The following is a 25,623-nucleotide window of genomic DNA, read 5'->3' on the forward strand; positions in this document are numbered from 1 at the left end:
TGTAATGGGTTCTATTGGGTTTCTGGCTGCCCATGTGGAGACAAATCTCTAAGTTGTATATAGTATACATAGTTTGATAATAAATGTACTTTGAACTTTAATACCTTGACACTGACAGGAGGCTCACAGGGCTATCATTACTTGGTTTATGTCTGCTGCTTCTTTTGAATAAATATGTCACACGTGCCGTCCTCCAGTCATTTGATAGCTTTCTAGTGGCCAATGAAGATTTAAAAATCTCTATCCAGACCCTTGAAGTCTTCTTTCCAGCACCCAGCAGTCTTCTGCAGAGAGATAGCAGACAACTGCAGGAAACATGAAGTTGTGGTGGTAGGGGATTTTAATTTTCCATACATTGATTGGGACTCCCATACTGTTAGGGGTCCAGATGGTGTTGAGTTTGTAAAATGTGTTCAGGAAAGTTTTCTAAATCAGTATATAGAGGGACCAACTAGAGGGGATGCAATATTGGATCTCCTGTTAGGAAACAAATTAGGGCAAGTGACGGAAGTCTGTGTAGGGGAGAACTTTGGTTCCAGTGATCATAACGCCATTAGTTTCAATTTGATCATGGACAAGGATAGATCTGGTCCTAGGGTTGAGGTTCTGAACTGGAAGAAGGCCAAATTTGAAGAAATGAGAAAGGATCTAAAAAGCGTGGATTGGGACAGGTTGTTCTCCGGCAAAGATGTGATTGGTAGGTGGGAAGCCTTCAAAGGGGAAATTTTGAGAGTGCAGAGTTTGTATGTTCCTGTCAGGATTAAAGGCAAATTGAATAGGAATAAGGAACCTTGGTTCTCAAGGGATATTGCAACTCTGATAAAGAAGAAGAGGGAGTTGTATGAAATGTATAGGAAACAGGGGGTAAATCAGGTGCTTGAGGAGTATAAGAAGTGCAAGAAAATACTTAAGAAAGAAATCAGGAGGGCAAAAAGAAGACATGAGGTTGCCTTGGCAGTCAAAGTGAAGGATAATCCAAAGAGCTTTTACAAGTATATTAGGAGCAAAAGGATTGTAAGGGATAAAATTGGTCCTCTTGAAGATCAGAGTGGTCGGCATTGTGCGGAACCAAAGGAAATGGGGGAGATCTTAAATAGGTTTTTTGCATCTGTATTTACTAAGGAAGCTGGCATGAAATCTACGGAATTGAGGGAATCAAGTAGTGAGACCATGGCAACTGTACAGATTGAAAAGGAGGAGGTGCTTGCTGTCTTGAGGAAAATTAAAGTGGATAAATTCCCGGGACCTGACAGGGTGTTCCCTCGGACCTTGAAGGAGACTAGTGTTGAAATTACGGGGGCCCTGGCAGAAATATTTAAAATGTTGCTGTCTACGGGTGAAGTGCCGGAGGATTGGAGAGTGGCTCATGTTGTTCCGTTGTTTAAAAAAGGATCGAAAAGTAATCCGGGAAATTATAGGCCGGAGAGTTTAACGTCAGTAGTAGGTAAGTTATTGGAGGGAGTACTAAGAGACAGAAACTACAAGCATTTGGATAGACAGGGGCTTATTAGGGAGAGTCAACATGGCTTTGTGCGTGGTAGGTCATGTTTGACCAATCTGTTGGAGTTTTTCGAGGAGGTTACCAGGAAAGTGGATGAAGGGAAGGCAGTGGATATTGTCTACATGGACTTCAGTAAGGCCTTTGACAAGGTCCCGCATGGGAGGTTAGTTAGGAAAATTCAGTCGCTAGGTATACATGGAGAGGTGGTAAATTGGATTGGACATTGGCTCGATGGAAGAAGCCAGAGAGTGGTGGTAGAAAATTGCTTCTCTGAGTGGAGGCCTGTGACTAATGGTGTGCCACAGGGATCAGTGCTGGGTCCATTGTTATTTGTCATCTATATCAATGATCTGGATGATAATGTGGTAAATTGGATCAGCAAATTTGCTGATGATACAAAGATTGGAGGTGTAGTAGACAGTGAGGAAGGTTTTCAGAGCCTGCAGAGAGACTTGGACCAGCTGGAAAAATGGGCTGAAAAATGGCAGATGGAGTTTAATACTGACAAGTGTGAGGTATTGCACGTTGGAAGGACAAACCAACGTAGAACATACAGGGTTAATGGTAAGGCACTGAGGAGTGCAGTGGAACAGAGGAATCTGGGAATACAGATACAAAATTCCCTAAAAGTGTCGTCACAGGTTGATAGGGTCGTAAAGAGAGCTTTTGGTACATTGGCCTTTATTAATCAAAGTATTGAGTATAAGAGCTGGAATGTTATGATGAGGTTGTATAAGGCATTGGTGAGGCCGAATCTGGAGTATTGTGTTCAGTTTTGGTCACCAAATTACAGGAAGGATATAAATAAGGTTGAAAGAGTGCAGAGAAGGTTTACAAGGATGTTGCCGGGACTTGAGAAACTCAGTCACAGAGAAAGGTTGAATAGGTTAGGACTTTATTCCCTGGAGCGTAGAAGAATAAGGGGAGATTTGATAGAGGTATATAAAATTATGATGGGTATAGATAGAGTGAATGCAAGCAGGCTTTTTCCACTGAGGCAAGGGGAGAAAAAAACCAGAGGACATGGGTTAAGGGTGAGGGGGGAAAAGTTTAAAGGGAACATTAGCGGGGGCTTCTTCACACAGAGTGGTGGGAGTATGGAATGAGCTGCCAGACGAGGTGGTAAATGCGGGTTCTTTTTTAACATTTAAGAATAAATTGAACAGATACATTGGTGGGAGGTGTATGGAGGGATATGGTCTGTGTGCAGGTCAGTGGGACTAGGCAGAAAATGGTTCGGCACAGCCAAGAAGGGCCAAAGGGCCTGTTTCTGTGCTGTAGTTTTTATGGTTCTATGGTTCTTTCCTCCCACAGCAGCCTGCGGTGCATTGCAACCGGTCTTGAGATTTAGCCGCCTGTAAGCCTGTTAAGACATCTTCATTTATATGCTAGCTTTTTCTAAGCTTTCCCTCCCTGAATTGTAAAGCTGCAATGGTCTTCTGCTTTATGAATACTGATAAGTATTCATTTAAAACCTCGCCTATGTTCTCGGGTTCTAGAAGAGCCAAGATGGCCTGTTTCCGTGCTGTAATTGTTTGTTAATTGATGACCACTTTTGGTCATTGCTATTTCCCTGGTCACCCTCATGCTTTAATATACTTAAAAAATGCATTGGTATTTTCCAAGCAATCCCTTCAGGATCAAGGGTGATTTGTTTCCACTATGTTTATGTGGTTACAGAGTAACTAATAGGCCTATTAGTCTGTGAAATGGTATGTACCATGCACTGTCTACAATGAGCTAACCACAAGTTTGAGCTTCTCAATACCATCCCAATGCTCATTCTCCACTTGAGGTGTCATGGCCAAAGGTTCAAAGAAGTTGATAGCAATGTTGCATTTTTCAAGGAAAGCTTTCGCTTTTTTTCCTCTGTTCACTTTCTAATGTCTTCTCATGACACAGCTTGGAATAGAAAGTTGGCTTTGAGAGTCTAATTCATGCCATTCAAATGATGTAATCTGGCCTATATAGGCAACTGAGTCTTAATCTGCAAAACGGCTAATAATGGAGCAATGAGAACTGCACAGTACTCCAAATGCAGCAGCAACATGGCTTCCAACTCACACACCGAGCTCTGACCAATAAACATAAACATGAGGTATTGCCTTCTCCACCAGCCGACCTATGGTTTAAAGCAGAATGCTGGCTGGTTCAGAGGGCATGTATTATAAGGAGAGCTTAGACAAATTTGGGTCATTTTCTCTGAGTGCAGACACCAAGAGGGTCACCTGATAGAGGTGTATTAGGTTAAAAGAGGCATAGATAGAGCAGACAGATGGGATCATTTTCTAATATCTAGAACCTCAGCTCCAACTACATCTATAAACTTGCCGATGACCCAACTATTCATTGGCAGAACTTCAGATGGTAATGAGGACGTGTACGGAAGCAAGCTAGAATATATTCTTGGACATTCCCTCAAATTGGTTGGCAAATATTTTCAGTGCCCTGCCAGGTACACCATCAGGGCCTTTACACCTTGCAAGGGTTTACCCTCTTGGAAGATTTTCTGACATAGACCTTCGAGAGACAAATAACTGGGTCATCAGACAGGGCAGGGATTCACTCTGGTGTAGTTTTATTATCCCTTTCAAAGCGTGCATTTGGGAGAGAGGCATCACAGCCATTCGTGGTGTTAGGTTTTACCTTGTAGGAAATAATACCTTACCAGAGCTGATGTACATCTGATTCCATCTCTAACTTCAATCAGTTATTTTTTGGCTCTCAAAATAGACTTCCTTGAGTTGTTAATAGACAATAGGTGCAGGAGTAGGCCATTCAGCCCTTTGAGTTGTTGCTGAACTTCTTGTATAATTCTGGATCACCTGTCCTGAATGCCACAGATAGAGTCATAGAAAAGTACAGCAAAGAAAGGTCCTTCAGCCCATCTAGTCTGTGGTGAATCATTTAAACTGCCTCGTCCCATCGACCTGCACCTGGACCATAGCCCTCAATACCCCTCTTATCCAATGTTAAAATCGAGCTTGCAAATACCACTTGTGCTGGTAGCTCGTTCCACGCAGTCTCTACCCTCTGAAGAAGTTTCCCCTTAAAGATGCAACCTTTCACCCTTAACCCATGACCTCTGGTTGCAGTCCCACCCAACTTCAGTGGCAAAAGCCTGCTCGCACTTACCCTATTTATACCCCACAATTTTGTACACCTCCATTAAATCTCCCCTCAAGCTCTACTTTCCAAAGAATAGTCCTGACCTATTCAATCTTCCCTGGAACTCGGGTCCTCCAGTCTTGGCAATATCCTTGTAAATTTTCTCTGTACTCTTTTAACCTTGTTTATATCTTTCCTGTCGGTAGGTGACCAAAACTGCACAAAATACTCCAAATGTCTTACACAACTTCAATATGCGATCTCATCTCCTGTACGCTGGCCTTCATAAATTAAAGTATAATGTGCCAAAAGCTTTCTTTACAACCCTATCTACCTGTGCTACTACTATCAATCAATTCTGGACTTGTATTCCCAGATTCCTTTGTTCTACCATGGTCCTCAGTGCCAACTGTTCACCGTGCAAGGCCTATCCTGGTTGGTCCTACCGAAGTGTAACACTTTGCACTTGTCTGCATTAAATTTCATCTGCCATTTTTTAGCCCATTTTTCCAGCTGATGCAGATCACACTGCAAGCTTTGATCATCTTCCTCACTATCGACTACACCCCCCATCCTGGTGTAATCCACTAATTTGCTGATCCAGTTAGCTATATTACCATCCAGGTCATTGCTATATATGACAAACAACAATGGACCCAGCACCAATCCCTGCGGCACTCTACTAATCACAGGCCTCCAGCTGGAGAGGCAACCATCTACCACTACTCTCTGGCTTCTCCAGAAAAGCCAATTTCTAATCCAAATTACTACCTCATCTTCGATTGCGAATGACTGAACCTTCTTGACCAACCTCTCATGTGGGACCTTGTCAAATGCGTTGTTAAAGTCGGCATAGACAATATCTACTGCCTTGCCTTCATGAAATTTGCTGGTAACTTCCTCGAAAAACTCTGGATAGACACAAACAACCGTGCACAAAGCCATGCTGACCATCCTTAATCAGTCTTTGTCTATCACAGGTATATGGAGGAATGTAAGGTGGGGGGTTATATGGGAGGCAGGGTTTGAGGGTCGGCACAACATTGTGGGCCAAAGGGCCTGTACTGTGCTGTACTATTCTATGTTCTATATTCAGTTCCTATAACACCTTTCAATACATTTCCCAGTACTGGTGTCAGGCTAACAAGTCCATAATTCCCTGGTTTATTTTTAGAGCCTTTCTTAAACAAAGGAACAATATTATCTGTCCTCCAATCCTCCAGTACCTTACCTGTCACTAAGGATGATTTAACTATCTCTTCTGTGGCCCCTGCAATTTCTGCACTTGCCTCCCACAGGCTCCAAGGGAACACCCTGTCAGGCCTTGGGGATTTATTCACCTTAATTTGCCTCAAGGCAGCAAACACCTCCTCCTCTCATACTTATGCTCCATAAGTACAGTACCTCTTTTTCCTACCCGTCTAAACCTGCTATGCACCTCCTTTTTTCTTAACCAGGGCCTCATTAGCACTTGAAAACCAAGGTTCCCTAAACCTGTTAGATTTAACTCTCAGTAGACTATGGATCCCCTGGTTCATCCGTGACTTTTGGTTTGGGTTATGTCTGGCATGTTCTCGGAAGCATGCACTCATCCATACAGATCTTGATGAAGTCAGTAACAACTGTGGTGTATGCATTCAGATTCTAATGTGAGTCCTTAGATATTGTCCAGTCAATTGATTCAAAGCAGGCCATCTCATTGTATGAGAGGTCTATTCGATAGTCTTACAAACGTTTGTATATCAGTGAGATAGAAGTTGTCCTTGAACCTAGTGATACATGCTTTCGGCTTTTGTATTTTCTGAAGAGAGAGGTAGTAGATAATGAAGCATTTTTGAATCCAGTACAGTAAAGGTCTCAAACTACTGCGGTACCTGGATGTCCACTGTAGAACCATGACCTATCAGAGTGCACAGAAAGTAAGAGGAGATGGGATTAGGCCGGGTAATTTTTTTTTGATGTTGGTTGAACATTCTCTTTACCTGTATAATACAGGGGATGCATCTAAACAATTGCTAAGTCCATGCCCAAGGATGGGTAAATGGGATTAATGTGGTCAGCATTGATGTGATGGGCCAAATGGCTTATATCTGCACTCTGCGACTGTGTTCCAGGATTCTGCTGAGATAGCTCTGTTGTTAAAGTTAATGGCCCAGATTCTTCAGTAGAAGGGACTGTAAACAATTGCCAACATTACACTTTAAACTGACCAGAGTTACAAGAATATGCTTCTATGCAGTTACTGAGAGATTTGTAATTTAACCGTTGCATTGTTGTTTCTCCATTCTGGATGAAAGATTAATTTCAGTCCATTCTATCATGTAATTTAAACAAGTAAGCCAAACCCTCCTACCATGATCATTTCCCTTATCCCACTTCTATCACCCAGCCTTCTTGCCTCTCCACCAAGCAGTCTGTGCTCCACCAGTTTTGTCTCCAAATAAAAACTATGTTTGAGTTGTGACAGGGAGCAACAGAAGTTTGATTCTCTTGCAGCCCGGGTACGAATGGGTAGATGGCTGTGAGCAGTGTCGATGCATCAATGGAAGAAAAGTTTGTTCTACTGGATGTCCAACACTTAACTGCCTGGAGGTAAGAAATGGTCCTATTCACATTCTATTCATTCCAAGATTCAAAGCACCCACTTTCAATTCAGCTCCTAATCCTATGACTGAATTTAGTCAAAACTCAGCATTAAACAGGGAGTGCAGTTACAAGTTCCTGGATATCAACATCATCATCTATGAAGGTGTGTTAGCAGCTACATTTGAGTTTCAGGAGATTTGGTATGTTACCAAAGACTAGGAAATTTCTACAGGTGTACTGTGGAGAGCATTCTGACTGGCTGCATCGCCGTCTGGGATGAAGCACCAATACCCAGCATTGGAAAAAGCTGCAGAGGGTTGTAAATTCCATCATGGGCACCAGCTTCCCTGCCACTGAGGACATCTGCAAAGGGCGACGACTCTAGAAGGTGGCATCCATCAATAAGGACCCTCACCATCCAGGACATGCCCTCTTCCCATTGGCACCATCAGGGAGGAAGTGAAGGAGCCTGAGGTGCACCCTCAATGTTTTAGGAACAGCTTCTTCCCCTCCACCATCAGATTTCTGATTGGTCCATGAAGACTATCTCATTATTTTGCTCTTTTTGCAGTACTTCTTTACTGTTTTCATATTATTTGTAACTTTAGTAATATTTATGTATTGTACTGAACTGCTGCAGCAAAACAACAAACCTGATTTGATTCTATTGGGCATCTCCATGCTAGTGCCACACCATCTCCAACAATAATACCCCATTCGCTCACTCTGCCTCCCTCATTGTCCTTCTTACCATCATGATCACAGGCAATCACCAAACACTCTTCCCTCTCAACATTCCCCGATGCCTGTCCCCATCCCCATGCAGCATGTTCTCAAGTCACCGGCCCTCGCCATCCCCACAGCATTTTTTGATGGCAGCAATACCTATTCCCACTGAAACTCCTCCTCCATCCCTGGTTCCAGCATTGTCTTTATGTAATTTCAAAGGATATGGGACTATTTTTTGAAGATGGAGCTGAGGTGGAAGATTAGATAAGATGACTATCACAGCAGCTGCACAGGGTCAGATGACTTACTTCTGTACCTAATTCTTCTGGTCTTATGAATAGCCTGGAGAGAAGTGGCCAAAGAGCTTACAATGTCCTGCCAGAAGCAACAGTAGAGCATTCAGGCACTGTACCTGCTCCCATCAGTGTAGCCTAACCATAGAAATAATTGGCAGCCAAATAATCTACCATGTAAAGCTATGGTTTTGCTCACTACTATATTGAACATTATTATGAATATTTTGTGAAATACGTTCTTTTCATTACTTCAGGGATATGTAAAAGTAGAGGATCCTGTGCAATGCTGTCCTGTCTGCAGAAAAGAAATTCTTGGTAAGTTAAAGCAGCAGATATCATCGGATGAGTGTGTATCACAGTGAGGCAGTGCAGAAACAGACCTTCAATCTGCTGTGCAAGTCAATCATCAAGCACCCATTTACTCTCATTGTATTTTATTATGTTCAGGCTCTATCAACTCCCACATTGCTACCACTCTCCTGCAAATTTGCAGCAATCTGCAGTGATTAGTTATAGGCAACTGCACACATTTAGGATATGGCAGTAAATCGGAGTGCTAAGGAAACACCAATGTAGTCACAGGGACAACATGCAACTCCCCACAGCGATCAGTATTAAACCTGTGTCATTGGGACAGCAGTAATACTGATTGTGACACTGTGCGTATGCGTTGCTGATAACCTTTCTCTTGTCCTCATCTCCCACTGTGTTTCTCGCTCCCTCCTGGTTTTGTTGTACTGCTCTTCCTTCCTCCCTCCCTCCCTCTATCATTTTGTTTCCACGTGTGGCTCTCCCTCCATAATCCTGTTTCTCTCTGTGCCTGTCTTTCTGTTTCTGTCACTCGCTTCCCCCCCCCACTCTCATTATTTTTCTGTCACTCTCGCACTTATTCTTAATTCTTCTCTCTCTATCTTTTGTTTTCATTAGTGTTTATAATTCCTTTCAATACCATAACTCCAAACTCCAAGACCACAGTCCCCACCCCTAGCTCAGCTTTGCAACTGGATTCTTGACTCGCTGACCAACAGAGTACTGGCAGTAAATACAGGCAGCAACACCTCCACGATTATCTTCAAACACTGGTGCCCCGTAAGACTGCAACCACCATCCTTTACTTTGCACCCTATTTAAGCTTCAACAGACACACCAGGCAACATATCCTTAGAAGGCAACTGCTCTGTACAAGACTGCAAGAAATTACAGAGTTGTGACCATAGCCCAGTCTATCATGAAAACCAGCCTCTGTTCCAGTGCTTGTCTATACTCTTCTCACTGTCTCAGTGCTTGTCTATACTCTTCTCACTGTCTCAGTGCTTGTCTATACTCTTCTCACTGTCTCAGGAGCACAATCAAGATCATAGTCAGCCGGTGCAGAGTACCCCTGTATAGATGTTCCCTCGGTAATAAGTATATCACTTTGGATACTGGGGGTGGGGGGGGAGGTGGAGAGAGGAAATGGGCGAGAAGCTGCCTCTGTGGCTCGGAAGGGAAGGGGGTAGAAGAGTGCAGTAGGAATAGGGGATTACATAATTAGAGGAGCAGAAAACAGATTATTGGGCTGAGAAAGAGACACCCAGCTGGTATACTGCCACAGTCAGGGAGTCTCGGATTGGGTCCACAGCATTCTGAAGGGGAAGGCTGAACAGCCAGAAGTCATGGTACAATGGTACCAAGGAAATGGGTAGCAAAAGGAAGGAGGTCCTGAAGAGAGAATATAGGGAGTTAGGCAGAAAGCTGAAAAAGAGGCCCTCCAGGTTAGTAATCTCTGGATTGTTGCCTGTGCCATGTGCCAGTGAGGGCAAGAATAGGATGATTTGGTAGATGAATGTGTGGCTGAACAATTAGTGCAAGGGACAGGGTTTCAGATTTCTGGACGATTGGGATCTCTTCTGGGGAAAGTATGACTGGAACAAAAAGGATAGGTTGTATCTGAAGTTGAGGGGGAACAATATCCTTGTAGGCAGGTTTGCTGGAGCTGTTGGGGAGGGTTTAAAATAATCTGGCAGAGGGATGGGAAACTGAGGCTGGGGCAGTTGGTGTAAAGTGTAATGTAGTGTGTAATGAGACTGAGGAAGGACAGGCAGATGATAGGACAAAATTATAATCGGTGGGATGAGTTAAAGTGGAACAGGGAGACAAAAATCAAAAAGGGTATTAAATACAGGATTGAATGTGTTATATTTGAATGTACTGTTACGTACCCCGTAACTGGGTTGCCAAACCAGCAGAAATGGATCACTCAGTTGGAGTCTGGATTACTAGAACTAAGAAAGTTTTATTAACGAAACAAGTAACGCAGTAATCGAAAGGATAATAAATGCAACAGTTCAGCAATGATAAACACACATGTGCACAGAATTAAGATAACAGGATCAATCAAGCTCTATCGTTGTCTAGGGGTGAATGACCAATTTCAAAGTGACACAAAGTCCAGTTCAATTTAGTTCAGTTCGCAGTAATCGTTGCCATGGCGATGGACAACGTGGGGGGAGGGAGAGAGAGAGAGAACGAGAACGAATGATCATTTCAAAACGGCTTCCACTCACAGACCTGCGATATTGCTCACAAGCAGCTTTCGGGCGAGTCCTTTGTGATGTCACCTGAGGTCACCGACTGTGACCCCTCCTCCAGATGCGGTCGATCCTCTGCAGTGAACCCGGCACCCAAGCAAGGGCGGACACACACTGGGTTCCCGCTGATCGTACCTTTCCACCCTGTGCGTTTATGGCCCGATACTTCCCACCGACTTGTGAGAGGCGCACCGCTTCCAGGGTCTCGTTACCTCGGGTGTCGTGTGTGTCCTGCCTTAGCGAACCTGTCCCTTTTTATCCCCCTGCTGGGGTAATCGCCTGTCCATCACTTCAAACAGTTCAGGGTTCAAAGGGGGAGCCGATCTTGCCAATACCCAGACTGATGGCTCCTTCATTAACACCTGCAAATGCTGCTTCATTGTTCCTTATCTCTCCCTCCCCTGAGGACAGGTGGCAGACCAACTGCTGATGCCACTGGTGCTATCCCAGGCCAGCAAACATCTTAATTTATGTGTATTCTCGTCACAGTACACAGTATACTGAATAAGGTAGATGATCTTATAGTGCAGTTAGAGATTGGCAAGTATGACATGGTGGGCATCTCCGAGTCATGGCTGAAAGATGATCAACATCCAAGGATACACATTGTGATGGACAGGTAGACAGAGGAGGTGGGGTAGACCTGTTGGTAAAAATTTAAATCAAATCCTTCGAAAGCGGTGACATTGGATTGGAAGATGTAGAGTCATTGTGGGTAGAGTTAAGAAACTTCAAGGGTAAAAAGACTGATGTGAGTTCTATACTGCCCTCCAAATTGGAGCCAGGATATGGGCTGCAGATTACACTGGGAGATGGAAAAGACATATAAAAAGGGTAATGTTGTGATAATCATGGGGGATTTCAATATGCAAGTAGATTTGAAAAATATGTTTGGAGCTTGATCCCGAGAGAGGAAATTTGTAGAATGTTTATGAGATGGCCTTTTAGAACAGCCTGTGGTTGAGCCACTTGGAGAAAGGCAATTCTGGATTGGGTGTTATGTTTGTTTATTCATTTACAGGATATGGGCACCACCAGCTAAGCCAGATGTATTGTCCATCCCTAGTTGCCTTTGAGATGGTGGTGATGAGCTGCCTTCTTAAACTGCTGCAGTCTCTGAGGTGTAGGTTAGGGAGAAAATTCCATGATTTTGATCCAGTGATAATGAAGGAATGGCAATATGTTTCCAAGTCAGGATGGTGAGTGACTTGGAGGGGGATTTCCAAGTGGTGTGTTGCCAGGTATCTGCTGTTCTCGTCCTTCTAGATGGTAGTGGTCATGGGACTGGAAGATGCTGCCTTAGGAACCTTGTGTTGTTGCAGTCCATCTTGTAGATAGTACTGTTCGTTGATGGTGGAGGGACTGGATGCTTGTGGAAGGGGTACCAATAAAGTGGCTGCCTTGTACTGGATGGTGTCAAGCTTCTTGAGTGTTGCTGGAGCTGCCCTCATCCAGGCAAGTATTCCATTACTCCTGACCGGAGCCTTGCAAATGGTAGATAGGCCTTGGGGAGTCAGGAGGGGAGTTACACACCGCAGGATTCCTAGCCTTTGCCCTGCTCTGGTAGCCACGGTATTTATATGGCTAGACCAATTCAGTTTCTCGTCAATGGTAACCCCCAGGATATTGATAGTAGGGGATTCAGTGATGGTGACGCCACTGAATGTCAAGGGACCATGGTTAGAGCCTCTCTTGTTGGATATGGTAATTACCTGGCACTTGCATGGCTTGAATGTTACTTGCCACTTGTCAGCCCAAGCCTGGATATTGTCCAGGTCCTGCTGCACTTGGGGACAAACTGCTTCATTGTCTGAGGGGTCACAAATGGTGCAGAACGTTGTGCAGTCGTCTGTTATGCAATGACCCATATTTGATTAAGAAGCTTAAGGTAAAGTAACTTTTAGGAGGCAGTGATCATAATATGATAGAATTTACCTCATAGTTTGAGAAAGAGAAGCTAAAAATGGAATCATTTAGTACTACAGTGGACTGGAGGGTATTGCAGAGGCATGAGAGGGGAGCTGGCTAAAATTGATTGGAAGGAGATTGGAAGCTGTTGTTTCTGGAGGAAATTCAGAAGGTGCTAGAAGGACGCATTGCAAAGATGAAGTATTCTACAGGGAGGATGCTGCAGCTGTGGCCGAGAAGGGAAGTGAAAGACAGCACAAAAGCAAGAGAAGTAAAAATTAGTGGGAAGGTAGAGGATTGGATGGTTTTTAAAAACTAACAGAGGACAATTTAAAAAAAGGAAAAGATGAAACATGAAGGTAATAATACAAAAGAGGATACAAAATGATTTCAGATATACAAGGAATAAATGGGCAATGTTGTGATAATCAGGGGTATTTCAATATGTAGGTAGATTGGGAAAATTCAGTTGGAGCTGATCCCAAGAGAGGGAATATCAAACTGCTGGAGAAGAAATGGTGGAGGAACTTAAGTATTTTGTGTGAATCTTCACTGTGGAAGACAACAGCACTATGCCAGAAATTCAAGTGTCGGGGGGCAGAAGTGAGTGTAAATGCTATTACTAAGGAGATGCTTAGGAAGCTGAAAGATCTGAAGGTGCTGCAGATAAGTCACCCGTACCAGATGCACTACACCCCAGGGTTCTGAAAGAGGTAGATGAAGAGATTAGGGAAGCATTAATAATGATCTTTGACAAATCACTAGATTCTTAAGTGGTTCTGAAGGACTGGAATATTGCAAATGTCACTGCACTCTTCAAAAAGGGAGGCAGAAGAAAGAAATGATAGGCCAGTTAGCCTGACTTCAGTGGTTGGTAAGCTGTTGGTAAGACATTTGACAAGATGCCACACATGAGGCTACTTACCAAAATTAAGAGCTCATAGTATTGCAGGAAAGTTACTGACATGGTTAGAGCATTGGCTGATTGGCAGGAGGCAGCAAGTGGCAATAAAAGGATCCTTGTCTGGTTGGCTGCCAGTGACTAGTGTTGTTCCGCAGGGGCCAGTGTTGGAACCGCTTCTTTTTATGCTGTATACCAATGATTTAGATGATGGAATAGATGGTTTTGTTGCCAAGTTTGCAGATGATACGAAGATTGGTGGAGGGGCAGGTAGTGTTGAGGAAACAGGTAGGATGCAGAAGGACTTAGACAGATTAGGAGAATGGGCAAGAAAGTGGCAAATGAAATACAATGTTGGAAAATGTACGGTCATGCACTTTGAAGTAGAAATAAATGTGTAGACTATTTTCCTAACAGAGAAAATCCAAAAATCTGAGATGCAAAGGGACTTGAGAATCCTTGTGCAGAACACCCTAAAGGTTAAATTACGGGTTGAGTCAGTGGTGAGGAAGGCAAATGCCATATTAGCATTCAAGAGGTCTAGAATATAAGAGCAAGGATGTGATGCTGAGGATTTACAAGGCACTGGTGAGGCCTCACCTTGAGTATTGTTTACAGTTTTGGGACCCTCATCTTAGAAAAGATGTGCTGGCATTGGAGAGGGTCCAGAGGAGGTTCACAAGGATGATTCCAGGAATGAAAGGGTTATCATATGAGGAACATTTGATGGACTTGCTGGAAATCAGATGGGGGGGGGGGGGGCGGAAATCTCATTGAAACCTTTTGAATGTTGAAAGGCCTGGACAGTAGATGTGGAAAGGATGTTACCCATGGTGGGAGAGTCTAGGACAAGAGGGCACAGCCTCAGGATGGAGGGACACCCATTCAAATCAGAAATGCAGAGGAATTTCTTTAGTCAGAGTGTGGTGAATCTGTGGAATTTGTTGCCACATGCAGCTGTGGAGGCCAGGTCATTGGGTGTATTTAAGGCAGAGATTGATAGGTTGTTGATTGGACATGGCATCAAAGGTTACAAGGAGAAGGCCAAGAACTGGGGTTGAGGAGGAGGGAAAAAAAAGGATCAGCCATGATTGAATGGTGGAGCAGACTCGATGGGCCAGATGGCCTAATTCTGCTTCTATGTCTTACGGTCTTATGTTGGAGTCTATTATTGAGGATGAGGTTTCAGGGTACTTGGAGGTACATTTTAAAATAGGCAAAAGTCAGCATGGTTTTCTAAGTGGAAATCTTGCCTGACAAATCTGTTGGAATTCTCTGAGGATATAACAGACAGGATAGACAAAGGAAAGTCATTGGACGTTGTTTATTTGGATTTTCAGAAGACCTTTGACAAGGTGCTACATAGAAGGCTGCTTAACAAAATAAGTGCCAATGGAAATATGGGAAAGGTACTAGAATAGATAGAGGATTGAATGACTGCTAGGAGGCAAAGAGTGGGAATAAAGGGAGCCTTTTCTGGTTGGCTGCAGTGATGTGCCACAGGGATCAGTGTTGGGATCATTTCTTTTCGCGCTGTATGTCAGAAATTGATGGCTTTGTGGCCATGTTTGCAGACAATACAAAGATAGGTGGAAGGGAAGGTAGTTTTGAAGAAGCAGGGTGTCTGCAGAAGATTTAACCATATATAACCATATAACAATTACAGCACGGAAACAGGCCATCTCGGTCCTTCTAGTCCGTGCCGAACTCTTACTCTCACCTCGTCCCACTGACCTGCACTCAGCCCATAACTCTCCATTCCTTTCCTGTCCATATAGCTGTCCAATTTAACTTTAAACAACAGCATCGAACCTGCCTCAACTTAAGATACACAGGTGAATGAGCAAAGAAGTGGCAGATGGAATATAATGTAAGATAGTGCATAATGATGCTCTTTGGTAGAAGGAATGAAGATGTGGACTATTTTGTAAATGGGAAGAAAATTCAAAAATCAGGTGCAAAGGAACTTGGGATTCTTTGTGCAGGATTCCCCAGGGGTTAACTTGCAGGGTTGAGTTGGTGGTTCATAGATTCATTTATTACTATCAAAGTATGTGTCCATATACAACTCTGAAATTGATAAGGAAAGCAAGTGCAATGTTAGCATTCATTTCGAGAGGGCTAGAATTTTTTAAAAAAAGCAAAGATGTAATGCTGAGGATTTATAAGGCATTGGTCAGACTGCACTTGGAGTATTGTGAGCAGTTTTAGGTCCTTTATCTAAGCAAATAGGTTGTCCAGAGGAGGTTCATGAGAATGACCCCAGGAATGAAAGGGTTAACATATGAAGAGCATTTGATGGCTCTGGACCTGTACTGAGGGGGGTTCTCATTAAAACCTATCGAATATTGAAAGGTCTGGATAGAGTGGATGTGGAGAGGATATTTCCTATAGTGGGGGAATCTATGATCAGAGTGCGCAGCCTCAGAACTGAGGGACATCCATTTAGAACAGAGATGAGGAACAATTACTTTAGCCCAAGGGTAGTGAATCTGTGGATCTCTCTGCCACAATGGCTGTGCAGACCAAGTCAATGTGTATATTTAAGATGGAGGTTGATAAGTTCTTGATTAATCAGAGTTGCAAATGTTCCAGGAAGAAGGGAGGAGAATGGGGTTGAGAGGGACAATAAGTCAGCCATGTTGGAATGGAGTAGATTCAATGGGCCGAGTGGCCTATTTCTACTCTTGTGTCTAATGGTCTTGTGATCAAGGACCCATTCACCTAGTCATTTTCTCACCACCATTCTCCTCCCCCCCACCCCCACATTAGTCAGAAGATACAGAAACTTGTGAAAGTATACCACCAGGTTGCAGGACAGCTTTTACCCTGTTATATGACTCTTGACTTGATCTCTTATTCTACAAAGCAGAAATCTTGATCTCTCCATGTGCCCCCCACAGCACTACGCTTTGTCTGCAGCTCTAACAGTACATTCTGCATAGTTTTTCTTTTTTTTTAAATACTACATCAATGTGTCAGTGTATGGAATGATCTGTCTGGCTCGCACACAAACAAGTTTTTCCACTGTGTCTGTACTGATTACCAATTACTGATTAATGTTACCAGATGACTCATTCACAAAGTGTCAACATTACACTGAAACTCGGAACATATCCAAGGGTTTGTGTCGGCTGGAGAATGTGCTTGTCAGTTCCTGCAGTGGAAGCTGCCCGTCTCAAGTACAAGTTATCCCAGAGGTAAGGACTTAGGTTCTTGGTAAAGTATTGAAGATTAAATAGACAATGGTAATGAAAAGTTCTCTTTCAGATTTAAGGCATGGTGTTGTACTACTGCTTTTCTTAATATTCATTACCTTATTCAGCCCCCACAACTAGTCATAGTCATACTTTATTGATCCCGGGGGAAATTGGTTTTCATTACAGTTGCACCATAAATAATAAAATAGCAATAAAACGATAAATAATTAAATAGTAATATGTAAATTATGCCAGTAAATTATGAAATAAGTCCAGGACCAGCCTATTGGCTCAGGATGTCTGACCCTCCAAGGGAGGAGTTGTAAAGTTTGATGGCCACAGGCAGGAATGACTTCCTATGACGCTCTGTGCTGAATCTCGGTGGAATGAGTCTCTGGCTGAATGTACTCCTGTGCCCAACCAGTACATTATGTAGTGGATGGGAGACATTGACCAAGACGGCATGAAACTTGGACAGCATCCTCTTTTCAGACACCACCGTGAGAGAGTTCAGTTCCATCCCCACAACATCACTGGCCTTACGAATGAACTATTTTACGAACTATTTGCACATTTTACTGTCTCTTTTTCTACATTTAAAATATATTGAAGTAGTATTTGTTGAACTAACCTACAAAGCATTATGCATCATGTCAAATCAAAATAAAAATTCCAAAAGCTCTCAGCAATTTGCTAAAAATTAAAAACCAAAATTGTCAGGCTGAAGTAGTATTTATCTCCTTTGTAATTATTATACTAACTTTCCTTAGGTGTAATACTATATACTACCTTACCAACTCACCCAGTTTGATGTTGAAAACTGCAGGATCACCTGAATAACTACCCCCTCTCTTTCTATAAGGTCCAACAGTGTGATAGATTTCCACCAGATCAAACCAAAATAAAAGACACAAGAGTATTCAAGGCAAGTCAGGGAAATGATGATAGTGAAGCACAAATCTGGGGAAGGGTACAAGACCATCTCAAAAGCACTGAACATATTTCAGAATTCAGTGCAGTCCAGTGTGAAAAAGTAGAAAAAATATGAAACCACAGCCACACTGCCTAAGTCAGGCCACCCCTCTAAACATAGTTGCTGGAATGACACTAATAAGAGAGGCTACTGTGACACTAACAGTCTCTCTGAATGAGCTGCAGAAGTCAATGGCTGCACAATCTCTACGGCCTTGCACAAAAAGGGTAATTATGGAAAAGTGGCAAGGAAGAAGCCCTGGCTAAAGAAAAAAAGGAAGCATACCCTTGCCACTAAGGAGTTTGCAAAGCATCACTTAGTAGATACTATAAAGATGTGGAAGAAAGTGTTGTGGTTGGAGTCTAAAGTGGTACTTTTTGGCTTCAACACTAAGCGGAACACATAGCCTGAATCTAATACTGGGCATCAGCAAGTTTACAAATTTACTCCGGACGACCTGAGTTACAAGCAAAGATTGACGAGGATAGGACTGTATTCTTTAGAATATACAAGACAGATTTGATGGAGGTATACAAAATTATGATGGGTATAGATAGGGTTAATGCATGCAGGCTTTTTTCCAGTGAGGTTGGGTGGGACTACAACCAGAAGTCATGGGTTAAAAAAGGTGAAACGTTTAAGGGGAACTTGAGGGGAAACTTCTTGACTCGGAAGTTGTGAGAGTGTGGAGTGATCTGCCAGCACAAGTGGTGCATGCGAACTCGATTTCAACGTTTAAGAGAAGCTTGGATAGGTACATGGATGGTAAGGGTGTGGAGGGCTATGGTCCCAGTGAAGGTTGACGGGTGTAGGTTCTTTAAATGTTTTCAGTATGGACAAGATGGGCATGTTTTTGTGCTGTACTTCTCTATGACGCTGTCTGATTCTGTTACAGGAGCCATATCTACAGAGCAAATGTGAGTGCTGCAGTTACCGTCTTGACCCCGAGAACCCCGTGCAGTTCATGAACTTGCAGTGTGATAATGGAGAGGTGGAGCCGATTGTCCTTCCAGTTATTCATAGTTGTGAGTGCAGTAGCTGCCAAGGTGAGGAAGCGTCAGAAAATATTGAATCTATTCAAGGTAACTGATGCTTGGCAAAGTTATAGTACTCAAAAACAGGAGTCAGACTCAAGGAGGATCAGTAACAAATCCTGACCTCAGGATAATCAGGAAATAAAAAGTAGGAGTGGCAGCTGAGTGTTCTGGGGTATAGGTGTTTAGACGAGATATAGAGGAGCAGGAGTTTCTTGTTGATTAAGGGGAGCGTCATAGTGTCATAGGCATGGAAACAGGCCCTGTGGCCCATCTGATCAATGCCAGGTGCAGCACCTCCTTGCTAGTCACAATTGCTGATGTTCAGCCCATAACTCTCCAAGCCTCTTCTCTCCATGAGAAGTTGTACCAATTGTATCTGCCTGAACCACTTCCTCTTTGTAGTTAGAAATGACGTAACTGAAGAATCGTCTAATGAGGCTTCATGTGTTGAGCTGAGAAATAAGAAGAAAATGATCATGTTTGCAATCGTACTAAAGGCCCCCCCCCAAGTAGTCTTGGAGAATTACGGGAATAAGTGTGCAGGGAGACTTATGAGAATAGGCTTTACATTATAGAATACATTAACTTCCTTAACATTGACTGGTATTGCCTTAGTGTTATAGGCCTAGATGGGGTGGAGTTTGTTCAGCAGAAAGTTTCTTCAGCCAACATACAGGGGGCCCCCCATTAGGGAAGGCAAAAGCTTGATATACTCCTGGAAATAAGGACAGACAAGAGACAGAGTTACAGTGGGGGAGCAGTGTGGGTCCTGTGACACAGTTCTATCAATTTTAAAACAATTCTGTAAAAGGGCAGGACTGCTGCACGGGTTTAAATTCTGAATTGGGACAAGGAGGTGCCAATCAATATTAGGGAAGTTGAAGTCAGCCATAGCAACAACTTTATTTTTGCACCTTTCCAAAATCTACCTACCTATCTGCTCCTCGGTATCCCAGTGGCTATTAAGGGGCCTGTAGATTACTCCCAACGGAGTGGTTGCTTCCTTCCCGTTTCTGACTTCCATCCACACTGACTCAGTAGATGATCTCTTCATGATATCCTCCCTTTCTGCATCTGGACACTGTCCTTGATGAGCAATAGCACTCCCTCTCTGTCCCTTTAGAAACATCTAAACACCAGAACATCAGCCAATGATGTCCTTATGACAGTCATGTCTCTGTAATGGTCACAACATCATAATTCCATGTACTAATCAATGCTTTAAGTTCATCACCCTTGCTCTTAATACTTCTTTTTGTGATACCAATGTTTCAGACATAAATAAGCAAGGAATGAGGGGATATGAACCATTACCAGCACATGGCCGTACTGTTCTGTGTAAGAAGGCATACAGCATGTTTGCCTTCATGGGTTTGGACATGATGTTGCGACTTTACAAAGCACTGACTAGACTGCAATAGGAGTGCATGTGGTTCTGGTCATGTACAGGAAGGATGTGGTTGCACCGGAGAAAACGCAAAGGAGTTTCACCAGGATGTTGTCCGGATTGGATAATCTGGGCTAGTTTTCCATGATCAAAGGCAGTTGTAGGGAGACCCTGTGAATATACAAGCAGCATGCACAAGGTAGATAATTGGAATCTTTTTGCCATGCTATGTATCATAAGCGTGAAGGTGCAAGTTTATGGTGAGTGGAAGCAGTTTAATGTGGATTTGAGGAAAACCATTTGACACAGAGTGGTTGATACAAGATTAGGACATCCTTTTGCAGTAGTACAAATCATTGCTTAGACCACACAGAGTTAATGTACAGCTCTCAGCACCATACAACAAGAAAGATGCCGTAGTGATAGAGTGAAGAAGTAATTCAGCAGGATGTTGCCTCAAATCGAAAGCTGTACTTGTAAGGAGAGATTGGATAGAGTGGATTTGTTTTGCTGTAGTATGAGGCTGAGGGATAACCTTATTGTGGTTTATAAAAATTAGAAGGAGCATAGGTAGTCAATTTTTAAAAAAATCCAGGAATAGGGGTGTAGAATAGAGAGCACAGGTTTAGGATGAGATGGAGAAACTTGAAGTAGATCCAAAGGGTAGGTTTTCCACACAGAGGGTGGTAAATATCTAGAACAAACTGTCAAAGAATTCAAAGTAAATTTATTATCAATGTATGTAAATGTTACCTCATGCTACATTGAAATTTATTCTCTTGCAGACATTTACAGGAAATACAATAGAATTTATGAAAAATTATGCAAACAAAAACTGACAAACTGCCAATTATGCAAAAGACAACAAATTGTTCAAAAAAATACTGAGTCCTTGAAAGCAAGTTTGTAGGTTGTGGAATTAGTTTAGAGTTATAGTGAGTGAAGTTATACATACCGGTTCAGGAGCTAGGTGGCTGTAGGACAGTGACTGTTCCTGAACTCGGTGATGTGGGACCCAAGGTGAAGAAGGTTTCAATTATAATGTTTCAAAGGCATTTTGTCTAGTATTAGGATAGTGGGATTCAGACATAAAGCAGGCAAACAGATCCGTGTAGACAGGCATGATGTTTGCCTGAATGAAGGGGGACAAAAGGCCTTGTTTCTGTGTAGTTTGATTCTATGACAGCCAGAGGTTGCTGAGAGAAATGATGGAGTCAGATACAATCACCACATTTAGGGGACACTTTGATGCAAACATAATTGGAAAGACAAAAGATATAGACTTAATGGGAGTAATGTAGATGGACAAAAACGCTGGCAGGAGTGTGGTGGGCTGAAGGGCCTGTTTCTATGCTGTACACCTCAGAGGCTCAGGGACTCGTGTGCAGTGTAACAACATGAAGCTTTGCTTATAAGGGGCAGATGTAAGGCACGAGCATGTGACGAGGAAATAAGGGGCTGTTGTGCTGGACAAAGAAAATGACTGAAAATGGACAGATCCAGCAGATGAAGATGCATGGGAACAATGATGATTTGGTAGTTCAGATTCAGAATTGGCTTGTCCACAGCAGTCAAAGATCGTGGTGGAATGATGTTGCTCTGGCTGGAGGTCTATGAACAGGGATCGGTGCTCGCATCTTTGTTATTTGACATATAGTAAATATCAAGTGAGTTAGTAAGTTTGCAGATGACAGAGCTTGGTGGAGTTGTGGATAGTGAAGCAGGTTGTCAAAGGATACAACAAAATATTCATCAGTTACCGATCTGGGCAGAGAAATGGTAAACAAAATTTAGTAATTTAATCCAGGTAAATATGATTTTTTTGCACGAGGGTGGGGGTCATCAAATGAAAGTGGAAATTAATGGGAGAACCTGTAAAAGCTGGCCACCCAGGTAGAAAAGGTAAACAAGGTGGATGCCATTACCAGTCAGAAGGTTTTATATAGCTGCAACATAACTTTGGTTAGGCTGAACTTAGAGAATTAACAAAAGATTCTGCAGATGCTGGAAATCACACACAAAAAATGTTTGAGTAACACAGGTCTGGCAGCATCTATGGAAATGAATAAATAATTGATGTTTCAAGCTGAGACTCTTCATTAGAACTGGAAAGGAAGGGGGAAGAGGGTGGTGGGAGGTGGGGAAGGAGTGCAAGCCAGAAGGTGATAGGTGAAACCAGGTATATGATGGAGGGATTGTGAATAGGAAGTTGGGAGGCGATAGGTGGAAAAGGGAAAGGGCTGGAGTATAAGGAATCTGATAGGAGTGGAGAGTGTGAGAAAGGGAAGGAGGAGAGACAGAGGTGATAAGCAGGTGAAGAGAAGAGGTAAGAGTGGAGCTAGAGTGGGGAACTGAAGATGATCTGTTGAGGTTATCTCCTGATACAGTGGTGAAACCAGACATTGATAGACGCTCAACAAAGCAGTTCCCCCTTTGCTCCATCCACAAAAAGCAGGATTTCCCTGGTGACCAACTATTTTAATTCCAATCCCCATTCCAATACATTAGTCCACACCCTCCTCTATCGCCATGATGAGGCCACCCTCAGGTTGGAGGAGCAACACCTCATATACCTACACTTCTGGGTAGACTGGCATGAACATCAATTTCAGCAACTTCCAATAATTTTCCCCTCTCCCTTTCCTCTTCTTCAATTCCCCTCTCTGCTCTCCTATTCACCTGCCTATTAACTCCCCTGGTGCCCCTCCTCCTTTCCCTTCTCCCATGGCCCACTCTCCTCTCATCAGATTACTTCTTCTCCAGCTCTACCTTTTCCACCTTTCACTGCCCTAGTTTCTTACCTCATCACCCCTCCCCATCCACTTGGCTTCACCTATCACCTTTTAGCTCTACTCCTCCCCCCCACCTTCTTATTCTGGTTTCTTTCTCCTTCCCAGTCCTGATGAAGGATCTCGGCCTGAAATGTCAACTGTTTATTCATTTCTATAAATGCTGCTGAGTTCCTGCAGCATTGTGTGTGTTGCACTTGGAGTATTATGTACATTTCAGGAAAGGTGTGGAAGCTTTGGGAAAGAGTACAGAAGAAGTTTATCAGGATGCTGTCTGGATTGGAGGGAATGAGTTATATCGAGAGGTTGGCCAAGCTTGAATGTTTTCTCCAGAGCAGAGGTTGAGGGAAGACCTGATTCGAGGTGAAGATAGAGTGACAGTGTGCATCTTTTACCCAGCTTAGAAATGTCAAATATCAGTGGGCATGGATTTAGGGTGAAAGGGGAAAAGTTTAAAAGGGACATGCAGGGCAAATTTTTTTTTGGTTATACAGAGAGTGATATGTTCGTGAGGTGAGCTTCCAGCGATGATGGTGGAAGTAGATACAATAGTATTATTCAAGAGGCTTTTAGAGAGGCAAAGGAGATTTAGTTTAATTTGGCATTGTGTTAGGCACAACAGCACAGGTTGTTGGGCCTGATGCCATGCTGTGCTGTACAGCTTTATCTTCTATGTACGTGCTTGCAATGCGAAAGTGCAAGCCTGTAAGAGGGGACTTGAATGCCAGTTCTAGTGGAAGGATTCAAGGCACAGCTTCAAAGTGAACAGACACAAAGCATATTCTGAACTGGGCAGCCACAAAGCACATCTTTGTAATGGATCATGCAATCCCTTCAAAATAACTTTTGAATTTCTAGTAAAATTGAAGCAAATTACCATTACTGAATTCTTGTTCTACTTTTTCCAGGTGGAGATTTTTCCGGACGCTGAGTTATTCCTTATAATCTGGTTATTTAGGTTCTATCCAGTGATTTATTGAACAAGTTTATTCTTTCAATACAAAAAGTGATTTCATTTGGAGAGATTATGTAACAGATCAATATCAGCCAAGTTTGTTTTTATTTAAAACTCATCATGTGTGCTTCTAATAAACAGATTAATGTCCTTTGCCCAAGAATGTTTGTGTAATTTAAGAGAATTCAAATCATTAATACTGACATAAGAGTTGTTCCTATTCTCTGGAACTCAGCCACCTTGTAATTCATGGAATCTGTGCTGGGATCTAGTTGTAAAGGGGCTTGGGAATCCTCAAAGATGAGTCTAGTAAGGAAGCCAAATGCAATGTTAGCATTCATTTCAAAAGGGCTAGAATATAAAAGCAAGGATATAATGTTGAGGCTTTAAGGTATTGGTCAGGCCACACTTGAAGTATCATGAGCAGTTTTGGGCCCTTCTCTTATTCCAGCACATAATTTCTTAGATAAGGTCCATTTCACTGAAATGAGAAGGTTAACATATGAGGAGTGTTTAATTACTGGAGTTGAGAAGAATGTGGGTGGTGGTGGGGAGAGATCTCATTGAAACCTATTGAATATTGAAAGGAAACAACAGGAATTCTGCAGATGCTGGAAATTCAAGCAACACACATAAAAGTTGCTGGTGAACGCAGGAGGCCAGGCAGCATCTCTAGGAAGAGGTGCAGTCGACGTTTCAGGCCGTGACCCTTCGTCAGGACTGTACCTCTTCCTAGAGATGCTGCCTGGAATATTGAAAGGCATAGGCAGAGTGGAGTAGGAGAGTAGATTAGGAGAGTATGTTTCCTATTGTGGGGGAGTCAATGGCTAGGGGGCACAGCCTCAGAATAGAAGGATGTCTCTAGAACAGAGACGAAGAATTTCTTTAGCCTGAGGATGATGAATCTGTAGAATCCATTACTAAGTCCGGCTGTGTAGACCAAAGACTTTATTTAAAGCAGAGGTTGATAGATTCTTGATTAGTAAAGGCATTAAAGGTTACAGGGAGAAGGTAGGAGAATGGGGTTGAAGGGGATAATAAATCAGCTATTATATAATAGTGGAGCAGCCTCAATAAAGCCAAATAGCCTAATTGTGTCTATTTCTTATTCCTGTAAGACCACAAGACACAGGAGCAGAATTAGGCCATTCAGCCTATCGAGTCCACTCTGCCATTTCATCACGGCTGATCCTGGATCTGCCTTCTCACCATATCCTTTGATGCCCCGACCGATCAGTAATCGATTAACTTTCGCTTTAACTACACCGCAGTCTATGGCAGAGCACTCCACAGATTCAATACTCTTTGGCTAAAAATAATTCCCCCTTGCTTCTGTTTTTAAAAGGTTACCCCTCAATTTTGAGTCTGCGCCCTCTAGTTCTGAATATCCCCACCAGAGGGAACATCTTCTCCACATCCACCTTATCTTGTCTTTTCAACATTTGGTAGGTTTCAATGAGTTCCCCATGCATTCTTCTAAATTCCAGTGAGTACAGGCCCAAAGCTGCCAGACGCTCCTCATACATTAACCCCCTCACTCCTGGAAACAACCTCGTGAACCTCCTCTGGACTCTCCACTGACAACATATCCTTTCTGAAAGAATGGGCCCAAAACTGTTGACAATACTCCAAGTGCAGCCTGACTAGTGTCTTATAAAGCTTCAGCATTATCTTGTTCTTATA

General features: G+C 42.9%; 1 protein-coding gene across 1 annotated transcript in view; it reads left to right on the forward strand.

The window, feature by feature from the left end:
- Positions 1-24,095, forward strand: part of sspo (SCO-spondin) — a 334,645-nt gene extending 310,550 nt beyond the window's left edge. The window contains exons 101-105 of the mRNA XM_063050934.1: positions 7,106-7,201; positions 8,475-8,535; positions 16,669-16,799; positions 18,668-18,818; positions 23,894-24,095. Of these exons, the coding sequence (XP_062907004.1) occupies positions 7,106-7,201; positions 8,475-8,535; positions 16,669-16,799; positions 18,668-18,818; positions 23,894-23,916 (462 nt within the window). The 3' untranslated portion in view covers positions 23,917-24,095. The remainder of the gene's footprint in view (positions 1-7,105; positions 7,202-8,474; positions 8,536-16,668; positions 16,800-18,667; positions 18,819-23,893) is intronic.
- Positions 24,096-25,623: the final 1,528 nt, after the last annotated feature.

The sequence above is a fragment of the Mobula hypostoma genome, chromosome 1 (genome assembly GCF_963921235.1).
Source record: "Mobula hypostoma chromosome 1, sMobHyp1.1, whole genome shotgun sequence".
In the NCBI taxonomy this organism is placed as follows: Eukaryota; Metazoa; Chordata; class Chondrichthyes; order Myliobatiformes; family Myliobatidae; genus Mobula; species Mobula hypostoma.